The 22,373-nt window shown below is 49.1% G+C and overlaps 1 protein-coding gene across 3 annotated transcripts in view; it reads right to left on the bottom strand.

Annotated features, from left to right (window-relative positions):
- Positions 1-664: 664 nt before the first annotated feature.
- The window catches only part of LOC122367073 (neo-calmodulin-like), a 47,959-nt gene continuing 26,250 nt past the window's right edge, over positions 665-22,373 (bottom strand). For 2 of the 3 annotated variants that reach the window (XM_043339855.1, XM_043339856.1), the window contains exons 3-7: positions 8,322-8,517; positions 7,572-7,673; positions 5,802-5,937; positions 5,401-5,549; positions 665-2,425 (exon numbers count right to left, since the gene is read on the bottom strand). In XM_043339855.1, coding sequence (XP_043195790.1) covers positions 2,394-2,425; positions 5,401-5,549; positions 5,802-5,937; positions 7,572-7,673; positions 8,322-8,517 — 615 coding nt within the window. In that variant the 3' untranslated portion in view covers positions 665-2,393. Of the gene's footprint in view, positions 2,426-5,400; positions 5,550-5,801; positions 5,938-7,571; positions 7,674-8,321; positions 8,518-12,170; positions 12,668-22,373 lie in introns of those variants that run through there. The other variant, XM_043339857.1, reaches the window with a different exon arrangement.

Below are 22,373 nucleotides of genomic sequence, written 5' to 3'. Positions count from 1 at the left end.
GCTAATCATCCCCTCAGCCAATCGTCTAGTCCCGGGACGCTCCACACGGCACTGATTAGTGAGAAGACGGTGGCTGTGCCCACGGTACTGATTGGTGACAGGACGGTAGTGGTGCCGCACAGTACGGATTAGTGACAGGACTGCAGCGGTGCCCACGGTAATGATCAGTGACAGGACGGTAGCCATGGTACAGATTAGTGACAGAACGATGGCTGTGCACACGGCGCTGATAAGTGACAGAACGGTAGCGGTGCCCTCGGTACTAAGTAGTTAGTGACAGGACGGTAGCAGGGTCGCCCGGCACTAGTCGGTCTGAGCTGACCAGAGTCGGATCGATCGGTGGCGACCTCGGTCACATCTGCTCCCCCACCGCGACCCCCTCCCCCACCCCACCGTACCGAGCAGAGTCGTGTCAGTCAGCAGGGCGCCAGTGGACGCAGCGGTGGCGGAGTGAGAGCCGGAAAATGTGAAACGATCGTGGCAACAAAATACGAACGCACAACTGACTTTGAAAGTAGCCCAGTAAATTGAAAAGTTGTGTCTGTCATCCAGGCACACAGCTTTGTCTTAACTCACCTACTGTTGGCACCCTTCGTGCTCACTTCAGTAGGTCACCGAGGCTCATGTCTCAGGCACAGGTCACTCACAGGTCAAAGACGACAACCGCGGCGTCTTCTGTGTATTGCCAGCGGTCAGAGAGCGGAAGGCATGTCCGGTCGCCGGCGCGTCGGACAACACTCAACACGGGGCACTGAGCACAGGCGTCGAGCGGCGAGCCGTCCCGCCCGCCCAGCTTCTCTATCACAGCTGTCTGGACACGAACGCCACGCGCATTGACGAGTTACATCTCGACCGGCAGCGGCCCGGCTCCGACCGCGACAGATCAGGGGTCAGCGGCCGGGTCAAGAGGTCAGCGGCCGGTCAGGGTCAGTGGTTTGTTGGAGGTCAACGGCCGTTCAGGGTCAGTGACCTGCAGCACAGCTGAGGTCAGGAAGGTCGCCGGTCACAGGAAGGTCACACGCAGTTTCTGGTTCCGGTTTTGGTCGGTCGTATCGCGCAGATCACAAGAAAGCGTGAAGCATGAACTGCCAAGGCGGCATCGGTCTCAGTCACTGCAGCTTGCAGAAGGCTGGTTGAAAACGTGCACGGCGCAAAGCAGCGACAGCAGAGAAGAGTGACCGATTCGGTCACCCCTGCGCGCTGCCAACATCAAAGACACTCGCGCTCATCTCTCTACGGTATAACATCCAAAGTTGAACACAGAACACCGACGCTACACGGCGCGCGACGCGGAGGGGGTACGGAAGGGGGCGCGTCGGTTTCTCGGGGTTCTATTTACAGTCACTTCGACAGTGGATCCTCGTGGGTCTTCTCGTTGGTATATACTTAGTACATACGCAGCATGTACTGAGGAAAAGGTGGTGAAAATTCATAGCACAAAGCTAAGTAAATTGAGCTAGCTCTGGTTCGAATGCACTGTCAAATTGTCACTCATCCAATTTTTTTAATTTTGTTTAATAGCCGAACCATCTATCGAACATCGTGTATAATTCAAAGATTACACGACATGACGTTGACTATGTAATGCAAAATGTGCAAGGTTGAATCAGATGGCAATTATGCCTAATGAACAGCAAACGCGATATTTTGTTATGAATCTCAAATTTCATACATGTATTTTAGTTATGAACTCAAGTTCATTTCATTAAATGTCGCGTTTTGAAAAATAACTTACTTTGTCATAACAGATTAACAGGATCAACATTTGAGCATCCAAGCACACTGACACTTTTCTTTTGATTTTAAAACAGTTCACAGTGAACTACATTCCTAACGTTTAAAGCGTAATTGTTTCAATCAACGGGACATCGTGTTTATTTCTTATTTCGTTTCTTATAACGTAAAATACAATTATTAGTTGTCTTTGAGAGATTTAACATATAAGGCAGCTTGAAAAATTTCAATACCCTCGGTTCCCGACTAACAAGAGAGTAAATTATCTAGGTGTATAACTAGTTGTCCTTCGTCCCTTGAATATACGCAGCTCATGAAACATTAGCCTCCAGGCGCCTCAGCAATGGGCAGTTGCTCGCTCAACAGTCAACACCATTCTGCCGCTCTGAGACAGGCAAAAGGACGTGAAAGCACGGAGACGAGAAGAGGAACACATTATACATAAACCTGTAACGGCCCGGCCCGGCCCAGCCGGACAGTGGGTCCAGTTCTGCGCGGAATGTCCAAACCGGCGGGCAATGCCGCCTGCACCGCGCGGTCCTGTCTTAGGAGCACTGCGGTCCGGCTGGGGTCAGCTCTGAGGGCGTGACGTCATCGGAGATAGTGACGTTGTCAGAGGTTGTGACGCCACCTCGTCTCAGCTGAGGCACTGACGTCATCTACGAGCCACACGTCAGCACTTGAACAAATTCTGAAACCGAGAACAGCAAGTGTCAGTCCAAATAATAGATAACTGCCGTTGCGACTTTTTAAAGTTATTTGGTGATATGAAAGGTTATAATTCAAGATGAAACGACGTAATCTATGCAAAAAATGTGTACTTTTTGCTGTTTAATTTTCACTACCTGTTTCATGCAATGATGATTGCTTGCATTAAAAATCCCGCCGAAAGCCAGAAAGACATATTTTCACTTTTAAGTTATGCAAATTGAAACAAAATAAGATCGTGGACGGTTAGCAATTCATTGGCGGCGGAACGGGGAGGGTACCGGGGCACCGTGCCCCCCTTTGATTTGGGCATTTTAACCCGCGCCCGGCTGGGGGTCCTGGATTTCCACTTCCTGCTGGGGGGGGGGGGTGTTTGAACACCCCCCTTCTAACTCGGCTCCTGGGCCACGTAGCGATACGCGGAAGGCGGCGTTCGAAAGAGCGTCAAAAATAATGACGAAATCACTTCGGTCAATTTTTTGGTCAGGTCAAAGGTCAGGTCACCAGAGGTCATTGAAGGCAAAATTTCGCCGATTTCCAGGTCGAATGTCGACAATTTCCAAGAAGCCAACGCATAACTCGGGAACCAATAGAGCTACAGCGCCGCGGAAAAGCGCATTCGATAGCCCTATTAACGCCATTTCTGAATAATTTTCTCAGATTTGACCTAACGTCAACGGTTTTGCCTGCAGGGGGCAAAAACTGCAAAAATAGCCGATTTTTTCGGAAACAGTTTTTCTGCAATAACTTTTGACCCAAGCCTTGTACGAGCTTACTTTTACCGGCATCGTGTTCCTCTCGTCAAGACGCATCGAATGAACTATAACTTGACCTTGAAAGGTCAACTTGAAAATTTGACATCAGGTCAAAGTCATGACCTGACCGGAAAGGGTCATGTTGCATATCAGTCGATCCGTGTCGTCGAGCTGAACACATCTAAGGCGTTTTCATCGCTCTAGCATGCCTCTATCAAAAATTATTTGCGAAAAACTGCTAGATACCATTCGTGACCTAAGATGACCTCAGGGCATAAACAGGGGTCACGGACACCATTTTCATGTTCAGTGTGTCTAAACCACTTGTAATTCAGTGTTTGGGAGTGTTTATAATGTCTTTCGTCCAAAATAGGCGCATTTCAATTTTCTTCCATTGACTTATAATGGGGAGGTCGAAAAATTGACCTGACCTTAGGTCATCGATATCAAAATTCTGAGATGTACATTTTGTACATGCTATAGCTCTTAGCAATCGCTGAAAGTTTCAAAGCGATCGGTCACTCGGTGTAGCTATGACAGACATTGAAACTTTTTATGAGGTGAGGTCACTTCAAGTGACCTGGTGACCTGACCTTGAATGACCTTGGTCTGAAATTTTCACAACATGTGTAGAATTGATGTATGATAAGGTGTACCAAAAACGGCGGCGCTCCGCGCCGCCGTTTTTGAGATATTCGCGAAAAACCACAAGGGGGGTGTTCAAACACCCCCCCCCCCAGCAGGGCGCGGGTTAACCCGCGCACCGACCGGGGGGGCGGATATCCGCCCCCCCCTGAGGTTTTTCGCGAATAGCGGGAAAACCGCGGCGCGTAGCGCCGCGAAATTTGGTATGGCTATAACCTCATCAATTTTACACATGGTGTGCAAGTTTGAACTTCCTACCTTTTAAGGTCAGATCACCAGGTCAATTTGAATGACCCAACCTCAAGTCACTTTTTTGCAACTTTGTCACCGTGCCACAGCTACAGTAGATGTCGGAGGCCTTTGAAAGTCGCAGGATATTATTAGGTCATTAGTAGCTACAATTTGTATATCTCGGAATTTTGATATCGGTGACCTAAGGTCAGGTCAATTTCGCGACCTCCCCATTATAAGTCAATGGGGGAAAAATCAACTCCCTGTTTTTACCACTAAAACGGGTCGGAATGGCCCCATATACTTTACATGACTTCATATACGATCAACCTTCACTACCTTGAGGTCTGTTTTGCTGTTGGGCAGCTGTGAGGTCATGTGACGTCATCAAAGGTCACCAAAGGTTTTTGGCCAATAACTCCGTACAGGAACAAGATACAGACGCGTGGATGGTCTCATTGTGTTCAGCTCGTCAAGACGCATCGAATGATATACATGATGACCTCGAGGTCACGTGACCTGAGGTCAACCTTTGACCTTGACCTTTCGAGGTCAACATATATATCATTCGATGCGGATTGACGAGAGGATCACGATGATGCCCTTAGTTTGTTCCTATCTTGACTAATTTGAAAGTTATTCGAGAAAAACTCTCTCCATATCTAGCGCCGCCATTTTGACTTTTTCGACCCCTGTGACGTCATCTTTGACCTGACCTGAAAATGACCTTTGTAAAAATTGTAGATCTTGGCCGTGCATATCCGATGCCGTTTACCGCTTGTCGCTATCTTGCTTCGTTCTCGAGATCTCAGGGGGGGGCGGTCATCCGCCCCCCCCCCCCCGTCGGTGCGAAGTTGGCGCAGACCCCCGTCGGTGCGCGGGTTAACATTAGCCCTATGGGCGTTGCATGAAAGAATGGGACCAAAAGTCGTCAGTGCCCCCCTTAACTGAAGGTGTTCCGCCGCTACTGATAGGCATCGTGCATTATGAGATCCCACATTTATTAGGTTTGTAAATGCCAAAAACATTAAATGAATTAAGGACCCATAGGCCTAATCATTGTTAGCAGACTTTTCCCTTCGGTCAATGTCTGAGAGAAGTTAAAAGAAAAATGCAATCAATTTGGAAACGTCACATGGATGATAATGACATCAATACAACCATAATGACTCCGACAAGAACGAATAATATGTTCTCGGAACGGTCTTTCAGCGGTCATATCACTGACAATTGTCCAATCACAGTACCAGCCGCAATCACTGTATTCCCTGGAAGCAGGAAACACAAGCTGATGATTGCGGCATGGTCAGGCGCCTGATATACGGACCTCTGTAGTTGATCCTGCCGTCCCCGTTTTTGTCCGCCTCTGAGATCATGTCCTCCACCTCCGCCTTGGTCAGCTTCTCGCCCATCGAGGTCATGATGCGCCGCAGCTCCGAGACGGACAGGAAGCCGTCCTTGTCCTTGTCAAACACCCTGAGAATCAGACGAAGACGTGTCATTGAATAAAAAGAGTAGCCGATCCAAAAAAGCTCTAAAAAGTAAGCCACTTTACCCTTGATCAGCACCAGTGGCGCTGCTTCATATTTCATATCCTGTGGCACGTCCTGACCCGTATTGCAGCCTTGAACGCATTCCTTGTTTTTCTTTCAGCATTGTAATAGCGCATTTACTGTGGCAGCGACTTTTATGTTTCAACAGCAGATGATCAGAATAAGCAATACGTACTTGAAAGCCTCTTTGAGTTCTTCTTCTGTTGCCATCCCTGCCATCTTTCTTGCCATTACTTGTAGAAACTCGTTGAACTCAATTTGCCCCATTCCTTCTTGATCGACTGTTGTTATCATCTGCCTGAGCTCCGTGGCTGCAACACAAGGACACGATAGTTAGGTACGATATCCATAAATATCAAGCGTGGATCAGTGATCAACCCGTTTGAAATCTGGTTTATCTCGTCATCGGTCTTTTACCTTCCAAAGATAGATTTTCTGGCAAAAAGAAATGAGGTGGTTTTAGCCACGTCAGTGCATACCGGAGCCTTTCTAAAAAAAAAGCAGAGGCAGCTCGGGTTGAATCAGCTGTATTGAGCCATCCAAGCCTGACGGACTGATACACCAGAACCAGTTTAATCTAAGCCGACTGAATTGAACTTCACGAGCCAGTTTAGTATGAGCCGACTGAGTTGAACCTTTCGAGCCAGTTTGGTATGAATCGAATGAACTGAGCCATCGGAATCATTTCAATGTGATCTAGCTGAACTGAACCTTCTGAGCCAGTTCGGTGTGTGGCCGGCTAGTTCAAATGAACCCTCCTAGCCAGTTCGGCATGATTCAACTGAACTGAATCAGTTCAGTAGCAGCCGGCGGCTCGGCTACTGATACTGCGCGGCAGTGATCCGAGCCCGTCCACTGCGCTATTGATCTCCCGGCATATATCCGCCGTCGGCCGGTTCACCGCGTCGACACGCCAGATGATGAGTCGGTTCGGTCGTCGCCGCCGGCCGGAGCCGCGCCCCACGCTGACATCGATTGGAGAGCCGCACCGCAGCCGCCGGCCGGCCGGGGGTAATTAGAAAATACGGCGGCCCCGGGGTCACCCCGCGTGATACTGCGACTGTGATACGCCACAGGAACGGCCGATTGGCGGGGACGACTTATTTTGAAAGCAGCGTGAGCTGGGAGGAAACACTCCTCAAAAATGTATGAATGAGACGGCGGATATAAAATCATTACCACGTTCTGGTCAGCACAAATCTATTAGATGGTATCTACAAGCAACAGGCTCGTAGCAGGCATCCCTTTTCAGAAACTATGATATCGATTTCGTCACATCTGACTCCTAAATTGGAGGTTGCCTGTCAAATTGCATTGGCTATGTGGCCGTAATTTCCCAAGGGCTACCTGAAGAGTTTTATCGCCGACCAGCTAATCAGAGCTTATGATCTTGTTTATCGGACCAAACAGGACTCATCAGTGAACCGTATAACCTTTGAGTGGTTAATAAGCCTGACACACAGACAGACGGACAGACAGACAGACGGACGGACGGACGGACGGACGGACTGACGGACTGACGGACTGACGGACGGACGGACAGACGGACGGACTGACGGATAGACGGACGGACGGACGGACAGACGGACAGACGGACAGACGGACAGACGGACAGATGGACAGACGGACAGACGGACAGACGGACAGACGGACAGACGGACAGACGGACAGACGGACGGACGGACAGACGGACAGACGGACAGACAGGCAGGCAAAAAGACACGCAGATAGACAGACAAAATGACAAACAGACGGACCAAAAGACAGATAGACAGACACAGACAGACAAACCGACACTCACTCGCTCACTTTCTCACTCGCTCACTCACTCACTCACTCACACACTCATTCATTCACTCACTCACTCACTCACTCACTCACTCACTCACTCACTCACTCACTCACTCACTCACTCACTCACTCACTCACTCACTCACTCACTCACCCGTTGGTCGCTGGCCAAGTGACTTCATTACCACCCCCAGCTCACTCATGTTGATGATACCGTCTTCGTCTCTGTCTAGCAGCATAAACGCCTCTTTGAACTCTGCAAGAGAATAACAACTGATCAGCATGTGACAGTCATCAGCAAAGGTAAACTCGTCAGTCAACAACTCGAGATTTCAGAACGGGACCAAACCATCACTCTTTTAGTTTTACCTTACCAAAGGGTCTAGACAGGGCAGTAATCTTAGAATGGAATTGAAGAAAACATTTTACGAAAACAGCATGATTAATGTGTGTTAACCAGATGCAATTCTATGGACCTTTGCACATTAACATGCAAAAGGGTAATGCAATATTTATCAATGAATATATTTTTTGATTATCAAAGAAATGCTAAATTGATTCAGGCCTGCGGCTCCAATCACTCTTGTGAGCAGACGAAAACAAACAAAAAATGCTCGAAACAGAATATATTCGTGAAAACGAATATACCTATATTCCAATCAAATATGTAACCGGCAGCAAAGAAAAAGCAGCTCAGCAGCAGCAGCTCGCAGCTCAGCTCCCTGCTGAGTACTGCACACCGCTGTCATACCGTGAGTGCGGGCAGCTTAAACCGGAGATTTGGGCCACTCGATCGGACAAATTGCGGCTCAGTGCCCTCAGCCGCAGGCGCGCGGCACTCGACCCACAAGAAGTCCCACTCGGGTGGTGCACCGGTCAATAGCTGAACGGAGACGCGTCTCACCGGCTACTATCTCCTCGGTGAGGCCGTACTCGACCAGGTCGATGGTGACGATCAGGTCGTACTGCTGGTGTCGGCCCTTCTTGCCCTTCTTGCCCTTGCCTCCCTTGCCGGAGGGTTTCTGGTGGACTTTAGGAGGCGGCCGAACTGATGTTGTGCTCTTGGCTACCAGGTCCGTCGAACACGCCTTGGTGCGTGCCTGAACAACAAGAGAACGGGTGGTTATAATGGGGTCGCCAGAGATGCGTTAGCCCCAGCTACACAGTTTGATGTGATTTTTCACACCATCCATTAGAGTTTAATGTGTGACCAAGCATATGTCTGCCTCCAGATGCACACATGATTGAGATGGGCTCGGCTGACGGTTATAACGGTGAATAAATGATAATGATAACAGGTCAAATGTATATTTAAACACACAAAGCTTTCGGTATGAAGATACCTTGATCAATATCGGTGAATGACAATGCTATAACCCGCGCCCCGCTGGGCTCTGCCGAGCAACGCGCCCGGTTGGGGGGCCCATTTTGGCCCCCCCCCCCATAAGATCTCGAGAACCACGCAACCTAGCGACAAGCAGCAAACGGTGTTGGATAGCCTTATCAAGGAACTACCTTGTGACCCAATTTTATTGACCTAGGTCAAACCGATGACGTCACAGGTCAGGTCAAAGGTCCAATTTTCACCGTTTACAGGCATTTCAAGAAATGCGTTGTAAAATCGAGTAAAATGCATTTCATTGAAAATCATCTATGGGGAAATGTTCTTCAAACACATATTTTGCTATTTGAGGTCACTGATACCAGGTCAGGTCACAGAGGTCAGGTCACGGGGGGGGGGGTCACAATATGAAAGTGTCGTATGATACATGTTTTATGGTCCATTTTACATGACAAATGCGATTATGTGGGTCAAGCAGCCTTTGGGGCCTGCTTAGGTCACGTTTTGGTCAAGGTCAGGTCAAGGTCAGGTCAAGGTCAGGTCAAATTAGGTCAGATTTCAAAGTTAATATTTTTGCATAAAATGGGTATCGAATCGATGCAGCTCGTCACGGGGAGTTCAATGGTGGTCTTTGTTTTGCCGTACCTGGTCTAGAATCGCTAAAAATTGAGTTCAAAAATTTGACGTCATCATTTTTGAACAGTTTTTTCGCTATAACTTGGCCAAAAAACGAGATATCGATCTGAAATTTGGTAGGTATATAGAAGAGCGCAGGGACTATCACATATATACCGGTTTTTCGAAATTCGGAAAAATTTTGGATTTTTTTTTTTAGTTTTTCTAAAAAAAATCATTTTTTTAATTTTTTTTTTGGGTCAAGAACCCACAATTTTGACAATCCGAGATAGCAGTTTTGTAGCGCCGCTTTTTGTCTACTAGACCATATAAAGAACTTTGAAATTGCTTGATAACTGTAGATTTGGTTAGCATTTCAAGATTGCATGCTTTTTGCTCATTTTTGCTCGAACATGACCTCAGTTTGACCTCAATAACTCCTGACCTAAGGTGACCTAAGACTTGAAATTTGGTGTGAAGGTGTCAAATTGATGCCCGGGAAGGTACTGAAAATTTGGCGGCGCTGCGCGCCGCCGTTTTCTTGCTATTCAGGAAAAACCACAGGGGGGGGGGCCAAAATGCCCCCCCCCCCCAACGGGGCGAGGGAAAACACTGTTTGATCATTTTTCTTTTATATTTTATACGAATGCACAATACGCACGACTTCCTTTTAAAACTCAAGGAACTCAATATTGTGAATTTTGTGTAACTCATGTGAAATCCGTATTATTTGATTCTTATTTGAAAGTGTTTGGAACAAAATGGCTCATCAGGTGGTGATCATTTGTCATATTCAATTTCCGTTTTATCTTCTTTGCTGCCTCGTTATATCGTGAACATAAAAAGTAGTTACAAACATGTAAAACACCTGTCTGCATTTCCGACCCAGATTTTTTTATATCTCCGTGAAATACTTAGACCGACCATATCTGATAAGATTTACTCGCACACTAGCAACAGCACCCATCCAGCATACACTGTGGCTAACTGTGTGGGTGTGGTGCACTGCCGGTGTCAGGCATCCAGGAGCCTGCGGCAGCTCGGCCGACCCAAACTGGCCCATTCACCGTACTCCTACCCTCACAGCCGGCCGCGTGAACCATTCACGGCCCGTCAGAGGGTCCCGCTGCGTCTGACAGGGAAGAAGTCTGAACGGTGAGCTGTAAAAGCGGGACAAATAATGCACGCCTATAGTGAATATACATAGGCTTACCCAAATCCCCGCAGTGTGGGCGCAAGGATAATGGATTGTTGAACTGATAAGACAGTTCGAATTCGGTGCGATAGTATCGAGATAAAAGTGATAATTATGATACACCAAGTATATTATAAATCTGCAGCCACCGATCCCTTACTATATCACAAGATAGATCCTGCCCTAGTTTACGCAATACATTGAAAGACACGTGACTGTTCAAAGTGCACATTGATGTGGAACTGACCGTAAGTGCCCTAACTTTGCAGGGCTTGGCTTCTAAGTGCTTTCTGGCAGTTGAGAACTTCAAAATATGTTCATGGCTTTGTGTTATATTGATGTTCAAATGCCACTTAGAGCATACATTGAGTGATCGACAGACTTATGTGTTTGCAGTTTTAGCTCTGCCGTTTAAACATGAAGCTTCCACTGTACCTGGAATAAAAATGTCTGTTTTAATAGAAATTTTGATTGTTTCTTGATATTCACTTCGTTGATGCGCAATGCATTAATTTTTCCGTCTGACGTTTATTGCTGAGATCATTGTCCTCCTTTCATCAATTTATGCCGGCTTAAAAATGGTTTTGTTGTTGTGGAGCAATCTGCTATCGTAAACAATACGTAGATAAAGACACGGAAAAAGGTCCCTCACAGTATATGGGCTGATAAGCACTGGACTCTCCACGTCACCGGTTAGCTCACGTTTCAAGCGACAAGATTTTATCCGTTTTCATGAACCGTAATGCAATCATTTGTTCATGATTGTGGATGTGGTATGCACGTATACTAAGAAATAAGAATGGCCGTTTGCCACATGAAAAACGAACAGTTTGACCGTACAAATGTTTTTCAGCAAAAATATTACCGAGTGGTAGTTAGAAATAGAGACAGAACATTAGCAATTTCTTCCTCTTCAATTTTATGATAGGTGTGCTGATATATGCGATATATGAACTTTGCAAAACTATGCACGGGTTTGCAGTTATATGCTTGTGCACGGGTACTTGTGCACCTATAATGCAAGATAGAGTATCATTGTGAGACAGAATCATGCACACAAAACGCAATTAATTAGAGAAGAGTGACAACAGCATCGGTTTAAACGCCAGTCCAGCAGCCAAGTGGAGAAGAAAGCTCGTCTTCTAAAACAATGCGATGTTTTAACGTACTGTAATCGTACCAAAAGCGGCTGACACCTGTTACATGAAGTTCTGGCATGACCCGAGTTCGGAACTCAATTCAGGGCGCAGACGGACAACGAGGATGTATAGCGCCGGTGGTGGAGAAAATTATGATGAAGAAAAAATTATCACACCTTTCATTCTTCCATACTGATTGATGTTGACAAAAATGTTGAGATCCATTTGCTATATAATCTCACTATCTAACAAAACGCTATAAAAAAAAATCAGGCAGCTTATTACTTAATGCTGAAACATGATCCATCTTTGATTTTACGCCATTCATTACATCCAATTCATTCAAATCAAAAGTAATACGACAGTGATAAATGCAGATGGTGAGCAAAACCAGTCAGCAAACACAACACGAGGGGCCGCGTCATATTCCCCATTTTAACAGCGTCTATATTCACTACTCACAATTCGCCGACTAATCACTCCTGCCCGGTTCATCTTGCGTGACCTCCCGTCTCCGGTCGCGGCGGCGCCAGCACTGACTGACTGACAGAGCTCAGTCCGGCGGACGAGTGCACGCGCCGGTCCGCCAGCCGTCGTCATGACGACCGCGGCACGCCTGTTCGTCTGTCGGTCGGTCTGTCGAGCTGATGGTCTGTCGGTCTGTCGAACAGTCTGTCTATCTGTCGGACAGTCGGTCTGTCGGTCTGTTTATTTGTCGGTCTGTCGGTCTGTCGGTCTGTCTGCCGGTCTGTCGATTGCTCGGTCTGTCGGTCAGTCTTAGTTGGTCGTTGATCAGATTGTTGTAAGTTACAGATTGTTTAAGTAAGTGGTTTGGTCAGTCTGTTTGGTCTTTAATTAAGCCTACCTTTTCTCTGGTCAGCTTTATTTATGCGCTCTTACCTTAACTGTTTAATAAAAGTGACATTGTGCAACTCATTTCCTTAGGTATGTTCTTTTGCAGTTCAGTTTGTCTTCCACTCCCCAATTATCTAAATTCTAAATAGACGCAGCACAATGCGCGTGTTTTCAATAAAGGCATACCTTGCACTTTGCATGCTAAATATTGTTGTTTGCTGCCAAAACAGCATCCCGTATGTAATGGCAGCAACAATGCCTATAATTACAAAGTTTTATCAACCTCCTATAGTGCAGTGCTTCAATGATCGGTCCTTTCGATAATTTGTCTGAATTTCGACCCTCACCTTATATTCTTCTCGTCCCCAACCATGTCATGTGCGGGGAGTCGTCCCAAACCCAGACCCACCGTGCAATGGTGACTCCGGGGCCCTCGATGTCCCTTCAGTGCGCTCACGAGTGCATATGTGATTGACTGAGCTCGTACCTTGATTGGGATTGAGCGCGTGCTGTCATCTTTTTTCAGCTAAGCTTTATTACAAAAACACACTGAAGGCAATCGTAAATTACTCTTATTCTTTCTTATATTCAGAGTTAAGCGTCCTCTTCGCTCTGCCAATTTCAGTCATTGCTCGACTGACTAGTGAACATATAAACACAAACGAAAAATATTGGTGGAGAACGGGCGAAAGTAGCTTTCACTTAGCTCTGATGTAGTCCCATAAGCGACTGCTTTCGCTTGAGAGGGATTTCACAGTGAAGCGTTGAATGCCTCATTGAACGTTTACAATAGGACACCAAACTTCAAAGACCGGCAAGGAAAGACGAACGAACATCTCGTTTACTCAAAGAGACACCGCAGGAGAAGATTGAAGAGAGTTGGCTGAGGCTGTGGTAGCAGACCGAAATCCTAAAACAACTGACGACTTACTACTAAGGCTGGTTTGCGAAGCTCCGACGTCCTCGGTTCCTAGCGATTCCGTACAAAAACACCCCTGATAGCATGCGTTAGAGTTCGATCATAGTATTAGTGTCATTAGTACAGGAAAATACTCCCGTTTTCCATCAATAAGAGACAAGTCTCTGTTCCTTGACTGATCCCTATTTAGCCTTAGAGTCGGCAGCAGAGGACCATGACTGGCGGCCAAGTACCGAACTAGTGGTACCGTCCCATCCGTCTAGTGGCGCTGCAATCGACGTTCGGACCAGATTTCGTCCCGACCCGCCAGCAGTGAGCCGATCGCGATCCATTTATGTTATCAGCGTGTTTTTGTAGCACGCTACATCTTGAACATTTAACGTAATATCTTTTCGCCACGGCTCGGTCCGGCAGTCCCTCTCCCTCGCAGTCCGGTCACAGGCCCCTCCATTCACTCACCCATCGCTGCTACCGGGTGACGCACAGCTGAGCGGAGCGCTGCTGCTGCGCTCCCCTCCCCTCTCATTATTCACCCCCCCCCCCCAGTCACCAGGCCCACCATCCCCACACATCACTTTTCTCCATCTCCCGCAACGAGCACTGTCCGTGGGAATAGCCGCAGTAGACACATCTGCGGGAAGACGATGCCGCCTACATCAGTACGAACCGTCGAGGCACAGCTGAGTCAACAAGCTACGTCAGGACCGCGGCCGGCGGCGGCGGCGAGCGAGCACGTTAAGGTACTCTGTCACTTGTCACGTACTCTGTCAGGTACCACAACAGCTGCACCGCGCTGAGTCACATGGTGGGAATGGCACAACCAGGAAGATCCTATGGCAAGCAAAAACGCAGTAGTTCCAGAGGTCTTCGCAATGGGCAACCGTTAAACTCTCATTACGACGCCCGCCTATGGAGACAGCTACCGCAGGATGAGCGATTCGAACCTCCTCAAATAACGCTGCATCAGCAAAAGATGTCAACAGATCATGGAGCAGTGTCAAGGATGGATGCCGGCTGGAGCACACAGCCTCCTTTGTCGGGCACAGCAACCCAGGGTGAGTGAACCTGGCAAAACAACCGGGTGACCGACCTCACAATGGCCTCATGAGGTAGTTCCAGAGATCTCCGCAGAGGAAGAAGGCGCTGACTTACGGCACGCCCGAGACGGTGGGCGGAGCAAGAGTGACGTCACAAGGGGCGTTGCCGGCAGACGAAACGGAAGGAAACAAAAGTTTGAATAAAATGAAATTGAAGAATTAAAATTAAAACTCGAAAATCACAAACCTTTCGGGGATTGTTTTATGCCAGCGATTATTAAAATGATAAAGCACTCAACACGAAGACGATTCGACGGCCAAAAATTGCAGGCACAGAGGAGCAAGGTGACTAAACAGGACAGAGGGCGCCATCTTACGGCCCCACCCACCAGAAGAAGGCAGAGGAAGATGACGTCGCAAGGGCGTGGCAGTCACCCCTCCCCCCAACTATAAAAGGGTGCGCCACCCAACCAGAGGGAGAATCACAGTCGAGCAGCCGAGAGTCACAGTCTGCAGCTGGAGCCGGGGACGCCTTCTGGGAGCCGCCGTCAGTCCGGGGTCACCCGCGAGAAGCCTCTTCAGCTCGAGCGATCAGAACCGAGGACAGCCGCCGACGCTTGCGACCACACTGAGAAGCGGAAGCACAGAGAAACTCCAGAATGTGAGTGTTGTTGAAAAGTCTGCTCAATCCCGATCCTTGACCCCCCCCCCCCTCTACCCAGCCTGCCGTGCCGTGACGACTGCCAAACATTTTCGGTTGCCATAAAATGCACTCTCAATTGGAATTGGAAAACTTAAATTACTTTGAACTTATTGGTCCAGACACCCTAGTAGCACGTTAGGATCTGAATTGTGAGGTCATGTCAGAGCCGCCAGTAAATACGTTATTGTCAGTTGGAGTACGGAATACATCGCGATTCGGTCGAGAACGGGATGCTAAAATTTGAATAAGCAGCTCAGTGTCTCGAACGCTGAAATTGATGACAGGATGCGTGACAGCGTTGAAATGTCTTTGTCTTTGGTTAAACTGGTTCGTTCGATTTATTATCGGCGGATGCGATTTGAGATTGGAACGTTTGTGAAATTGAGGGTTTAGATTCGTGCTGTACTCACTAAAAGTTGCATTGCGAAATCATTGGTAATATTGCTGTAGGAATTAATTGCGAAGTCGAAATCATTCGGTTATAGAACAGGTAAATACGGTTGAAAGAATGTAATGGTTTAAGGTGGCGACTGATTCATGCAATCGATCTATGAATATGGCTATGAGTTATGATTTTCGACAGATACGAATGCTTGAGCTTACGGCGGAATTTCTCTGTTACTTAGGTGCAGAGTTGAGAGTAGTGGTTTGAGGTCGACGGTTTTACACTTTGCAACTTTAGATGGTCCTTGTACTTTGCGTCATTGAAGTGGCGAAATGTCGAGTAAGAGGTAGATGTAGAATTGTTTGTGGTTAGGACTAATATGCGACTAATATAGGTACCGATCGTTGTGCTTTTGTAGAATAAATACTAGAAAAGACTATCCTTGTTGGGAAAGATTAAATGGGACAGGAATTTAATTCTTAACCACTTACGTTGAACGGAGCTGATGAAATGTCGAACAGGAAAATATTGCAGCGATATTTTACCAGATTCACACTCACTGACATATCCGGTGAATCTACCCGGCCAGAAGAGACAACACGTACGAGCACTGCACCGCGAGTGATGGCGCGCCCATCGCGGCGTGGCCTTGACTGACTGTCGACGCGACGCCAGCCGGCGGCCGTGGTATTCGTCGTTCCCGACGCGGGCGTTGAGCCGCCAGAGGGCGCGAGGAGCAGCCACAACAGGGGCAGTGGGTTAGCCGTAATTGGGGCGCGTGCGGTAGATGAAGGTCACGTATGGGAGCATGGTTAGTTGTGGAAAGTTGCAACGGGATAAGAACGTAAACAGTTAATGCATAATTTTAAATATGACATGCTATTTGATATTTAGGACTGCACTTCGTTTGATGTGCATTGTTTACTGCTAATAGGATGATTTAAATTATATTTTCTATGAAAGGCTAGGGACCCCTATGACAATATTCTGGCACTCTATAAAGATAATTTGTATAGGTAACTAGTAGCCCATCAGAAGCTATCGAACGAGTTTCAAGGAGTCATTTCCGTTGAGCATTCAGTAATTCACTATGATACGGTGGATCACAACCAGACGACAGATCGGTGCGTACTAATTGGTTCTAGATCATCTGATTAAATCAAGAGCGGTTCAAGGTCTGCTAGGAGTGTATACGAGAACTAGTGATTAGGTTCATGCGTGCAGCAGCAATTATGGACTTGAGATTACGATTAGGTTTGGATCAATAATGCGTTTCTGTTATTCGCGTTCTTACGAGTTAGCGCCAATAATTACTCCACCAATATTGGCACAGGGCATTGTGAGGCGCAGACGGCTTGTTTGCCCGTCTCCTATTGCGTAATGTTTACCAGCATGACTGTATGAGACACAGATGCACTTCTCTAAACCCACGTCCAGACCGGAATAATAAGAGGGACACACCGTCACGTACGCAGGGCATATGCACGTTTTCCGCCAGTGGTACCGGCCACTGTTAATTTTCCCGCTTAGGTAACACTGGGTGAGAAGGCAGTGAGAGGTTTCTACGGCAGGGGGAAGGGGAAGATTGGCACAGTGTGCAGTGGAGAGTAAGTTATGCCAAAGGCAAGAAGCCGAGGGTCAGGGGTGAGTCACCCAAAAGTGCGGATAAGGCGAGCCGTAGTGTCCCGAATAAGTCCTCATACTTATTTTGTAAAGGTACCTTAATCGGTACTGGACAGCCTCAGGGGAGGGAAGAATGTACTCCAGGACACGTAAGGCCTTGAAGAGTAAATCCCATGGTTTAAGGAGAGTTCCTGAGGAGAGTTCCAGGATATGAACGGTGGTCCCTGGGTCGTGAACGGAGGTGTTACACGCGGACCGGAAGAGGGCATAGGTAATCTCTCCCGGATAGAGAGATAAGTCGGATGTAAACCGCGTATATGTGTACCATAAGTCTATCGGACGTGTAGTGGATCCCATAAATTAGCAGGGTGGATATTTGTGCAATTATTCTGGACGGCCCTGCGATAAGTATCTTAGTCGCCGGTTAGCGGAGCATGCATATGGATTTCGGAATGAGACATTTATCTCGCCGGGGAGACCCTGGTTTGTAAGACGCCTAACACTATCGGAGGGAATTTCGGGGGCTATCAATTAAATTTGGGTGAATACATGAAATGCAAACGTAATGCGAGCAAGGGTGTGAGAATGACGACGCATGAATCTTAGAATAAGGCCGATAGGAATTTGATAGAATTCGGTTACGGCAGTCGAACAAATGATTCTCGAGGGCAGTTAAAACTAGCAACGCTAATACGAATTAAGTGGGCAATTTTCTTAATGGGAAGGCCAGTATAGGAATGGGTGACTGGACAAATGATCACATTCAATTTATCAATGTAATTACCACCCATATGTTTGGCAGTGGTCATCGGGACTTCGAATGCCCTGTCCTTCACCTGCCCAACTGTGCCGCAAACCCAGCTGATCGGATCCCTCTATCCCAAATCCGAGCAGTGAAGAAGCATCTCGTGCATCATGGTCTATACAATGAACAGAATCATCAAGCCTCTAAATTAAAAAGCATCTTCCATCAGATGTATTTGTACGCAAGGTGGATCTATATCTACATCTCTCCCAGGTGGACGTCATCCCAAGATCTTTCTCAGGATCTCATCTTCATCTCTATCTGTATCCAGATCCCTATAAGGATACCTACATCTATCTCAGGATCTCATCACTATCTGGATCTCTCTATAGATCTATCTCGGGATCTCTTCAACGACTCTCAGGTTCCCCTGTATCACCAGCTCTACTACCGACAGCATTACAGCAGCGAATTATTCTCTCTGCTACAACCAGCTGAATGACAGAGGACCGCAGTATTTGATGAACCGCAAAGAAGATGCAGCTTTTTTATTCCTTCTTTTTTTCTTTCTTTTCTAAATCCCCTCGCTACAAATGGCGCCCAACGTGGGGATTTGATAATTCTCAAATTGTGAAGCTGGTAGACTGGCACAAGCCGCCGAACCCGAAGTTGATGAATTGAAAGTCAACCGTATGGAGAAGAGGAAGAAGTTGAAGAATAGAGCAGGTGTTCGAAATACTGGCAGCAGTGGAAATGAACGTGCTGCAGGGGTCGATATGAAGAAAGAGGATGAGCTAAGGAAAGCTGTGTGAAGATGATGAAGCTTATGATGGTGGCTGATGACAGGAAAGTTGAAGAATTGAGCAGGTGTTCGAAATACTGACAGCAGTGGAAATGAACGTGCTGCAGGGGTCGACGTGAAGGAACTGATGAGAGGAAGCGGTCTTACGAATACTGAAAAGGACATAGAAGAAGTTGTTGAAGATAAGATAAGGAAATGAAGCTGTCTCATGAACAAAGGATCAGACTAATACAGAAGACAGGCCGAAGATGAAACTTGACAATTGTTTGCATCGGCATATCAATTCTTCTACGTTCTGCTGTACAACAAGTCCAAGTCACGGTCAGCTGCTGTATTGCAAAGGAGAGCTCGAACTTTCAAGAGTATTGAGGATAAAAGGACAGCAATATCAAAAGCAGAAGAGGAAGAACAGGCGGAATGCTCGTGTTGTACTGAATCAAAATCAAACACGGTCGTCTTCACAACACAGTCAAGGCGATGATCAAGTTGGTGAACGAGGAGAGGGTGCCAGGATGCTGCAAGACCAACTGCCAAACGATCCATTCAGATGGGCTGCTGCAGATCACCCACCTGGGCTGCTGCCAAGGCTGTCACCTGGTCCGCCGAAAGGTCGCTACCTGAGCTGCCACGGAGGATGCACTAACCACCCGTGCTACCACGAAGGCTGCCACCCGGGCTGCCGCGAAGGTTGTCACCTGGCCTGTCGCGGAGGTCGACACCTGGTCCGCCGCAGAGGTCACCAGAAGAGGTCACCTGGCCTGCCGCGGAGGTCGCCTACCCGGAATGCCAGGAAAGTCACCCACCTGAGCTGCCACGGAAGTCGCCTACCTGAGCTGCCGCGGAAGTCGCCTAGATGAGCTACCACGGAGCCTGTCACCGGGTCTGCCACGAAGGTCACCTACCTGGGCTGCCATGGAGGTCGCTCACCTGAGCTGCCACGGAGTCTGCCACCCGGTCGGCCACGGAGGTCGCGGCAGGGCCGGCCATGGAGGTCGCTTACCCGGACTGCCAAGGAGGTCATCCATCTGGGCTGCCACGTAGGCTGCCCACACGGGCCGCCGTGCAAGCTGCCCACCCGGGCTGCCATGGAGCCCGCCATCCGGGCTGCTGTGGAAGCTCCCACCCTGGTTGCCGTGGAGGCCGCCCCACCCAGGCTGCCATGGCAGGCTGCCACCCGGGCTGCCGTGAAGGCTGCCCACCCGGGCTGCCATGGAGGCTGCTACCCGAACTGCTGTGGAAGCTCCCCACCCTGGATGCCGTGGAGGCCGCCCCACCCAGGCTGCCATGGCAGGCTGCCACCCGGGCTCCCGTGAAGGCTGCCCACCCGGGCTGCCATGGAGCCCGCCATCCGGGCTGCTGTGGAAGCTCCCACCCTGGTTGCCGTGGAGGCCGCCCCACCCAGGCTGCCATGGCAGGCTGCCACCCGGGCTGCCGTGAAGGCTGCCCACCCGGGCTGCCATGGAGGCTGCTACCCGAACTGCTGTGGAAGCTCCCCACCCTGGATGCCGTGGAGGCCGCCCCACCCAGGCTGCCATGGCAGGCTGCCACCCGGGCTCCCGTGAAGGCTGCCCACCCGGGCTGCCATGGAGCCCGCCATCCGGGCTGCTGTGGAAGCTCCCACCCTGGTTGCCGTGGAGGCCGCCCCACCCAGGCTGCCACCCGGGCTGCCGTGAAGGCTGCCCACCCGGGCTGCCATTGAGGCTGCTACCCGAACTGCTGTGGAGGCCGCCCACCTCGGCTGCCACAGAGATCTTCACCCTCCTGAGAAGCCGCTTACCGGACGGCCACCGACGACATCGGGCTAACCAAAGTGGTTGGTGCCCGTGACCCGGATCTGGTGAACGACAAACTGAGGTGGGGACGAGGAACAACAGGTGCGTGTGTGTACTGTACTAGGTATACGATGTCATGTTGTAGGCGTTGCTGAAGATCAGATGATTGTGTAGATTTAGATGAGTAAGGGGTGTGACTTTTTCGTATGAGTTGCGAGGACGCAACTAGGGTTGTTTGGACTGAAGATGTAGCACGCTACATCTTGAACATTTAACGTAATATCTTTTCGCCACGGCTCGGTCCGGCAGTCCCTCTCCCTCGCAGTCCGGTCACAGGCCCCTCCATTCACTCACCCATCGCTGCTACCGGGTGACGCACAGCTGAGCGGAGCGCTGCTGCTGCGCTCCCCTCCCCTCTCATTATTCACCCCCCCCCCCCCCCCCCCCCCAGTCACCAGGCCCACCATCCCCACACATCACTTTTCTCCATCTCCCGCAACGAGCACTGTCCGTGGGAATAGCCGCAGTAGACACATCTGCGGGAAGACGATGCCGCCTACATCAGTACGAACCGTCGAGGCACAGCTGAGTCAACAAGCTACGTCAGGACCGCGGCCGGCGGCGGCGGCGAGCGAGCACGTTAAGGTACTCTGTCACTTGTCACGTACTCTGTCAGGTACCACAACAGCTGCACCGCGCTGAGTCACATGGTGGGAATGGCACAACCAGGAAGATCCTATGGCAAGCAAAAACGCAGTAGTTCCAGAGGTCTTCGCAATGGGCAACCGTTAAACTCTCATTACGACGCCCGCCTATGGAGACAGCTACCGCAGGATGAGCGATTCGAACCTCCTCAAATAACGCTGCATCAGCAAAAGATGTCAACAGATCATGGAGCAGTGTCAAGGATGGATGCCGGCTGGAGCACACAGCCTCCTTTGTCGGGCACAGCAACCCAGGGTGAGTGAACCTGGCAAAACAACCGGGTGACCGACCTCACAATGGCCTCATGAGGTAGTTCCAGAGATCTCCGCAGAGGAAGAAGGCGCTGACTTACGGCACGCCCGAGACGGTGGGCGGAGCAAGAGTGACGTCACAAGGGGCGTTGCCGGCAGACGAAACGGAAGGAAACAAAAGTTTGAATAAAATGAAATTGAAGAATTAAAATTAAAACTCGAAAATCACAAACCTTTCGGGGATTGTTTTATGCCAGCGATTATTAAAATGATAAAGCACTCAACACGAAGACGATTCGACGGCCAAAAATTGCAGGCACAGAGGAGCAAGGTGACTAAACAGGACAGAGGGCGCCATCTTACGGCCCCACCCACCAGAAGAAGGCAGAGGAAGATGACGTCGCAAGGGCGTGGCAGTCACCCCTCCCCCCAACTATAAAAGGGTGCGCCACCCAACCAGAGGGAGAATCACAGTCGAGCAGCCGAGAGTCACAGTCTGCAGCTGGAGCCGGGGACGCCTTCTGGGAGCCGCCGTCAGTCCGGGGTCACCCGCGAGAAGCCTCTTCAGCTCGAGCGATCAGAACCGAGGACAGCCGCCGACGCTTGCGACCACACTGAGAAGCGGAAGCACAGAGAAACTCCAGAATGTGAGTGTTGTTGAAAAGTCTGCTCAATCCCGATCCTTGACCCCCCCCCCCCCCCCCCCCTCTACCCAGCCTGCCGTGCCGTGACGACTGCCAAACATTTTCGGTTGCCATAAAATGCACTCTCAATTGGAATTGGAAAACTTAAATTACTTTGAACTTATTGGTCCAGACACCCTAGTAGCACGTTAGGATCTGAATTGTGAGGTCATGTCAGAGCCGCC

The sequence above is a fragment of the Amphibalanus amphitrite genome, unplaced genomic scaffold (assembly GCF_019059575.1).
Source record: "Amphibalanus amphitrite isolate SeventyFive unplaced genomic scaffold, NRLGWU_Aamphi_draft 000849F_arrow, whole genome shotgun sequence".
In the NCBI taxonomy this organism is placed as follows: domain Eukaryota; kingdom Metazoa; phylum Arthropoda; class Thecostraca; order Balanomorpha; family Balanidae; genus Amphibalanus; species Amphibalanus amphitrite.
Note: the sequence above shows the minus strand (reverse complement) of the source record. Positions and strands in the feature narration are given on the sequence as shown.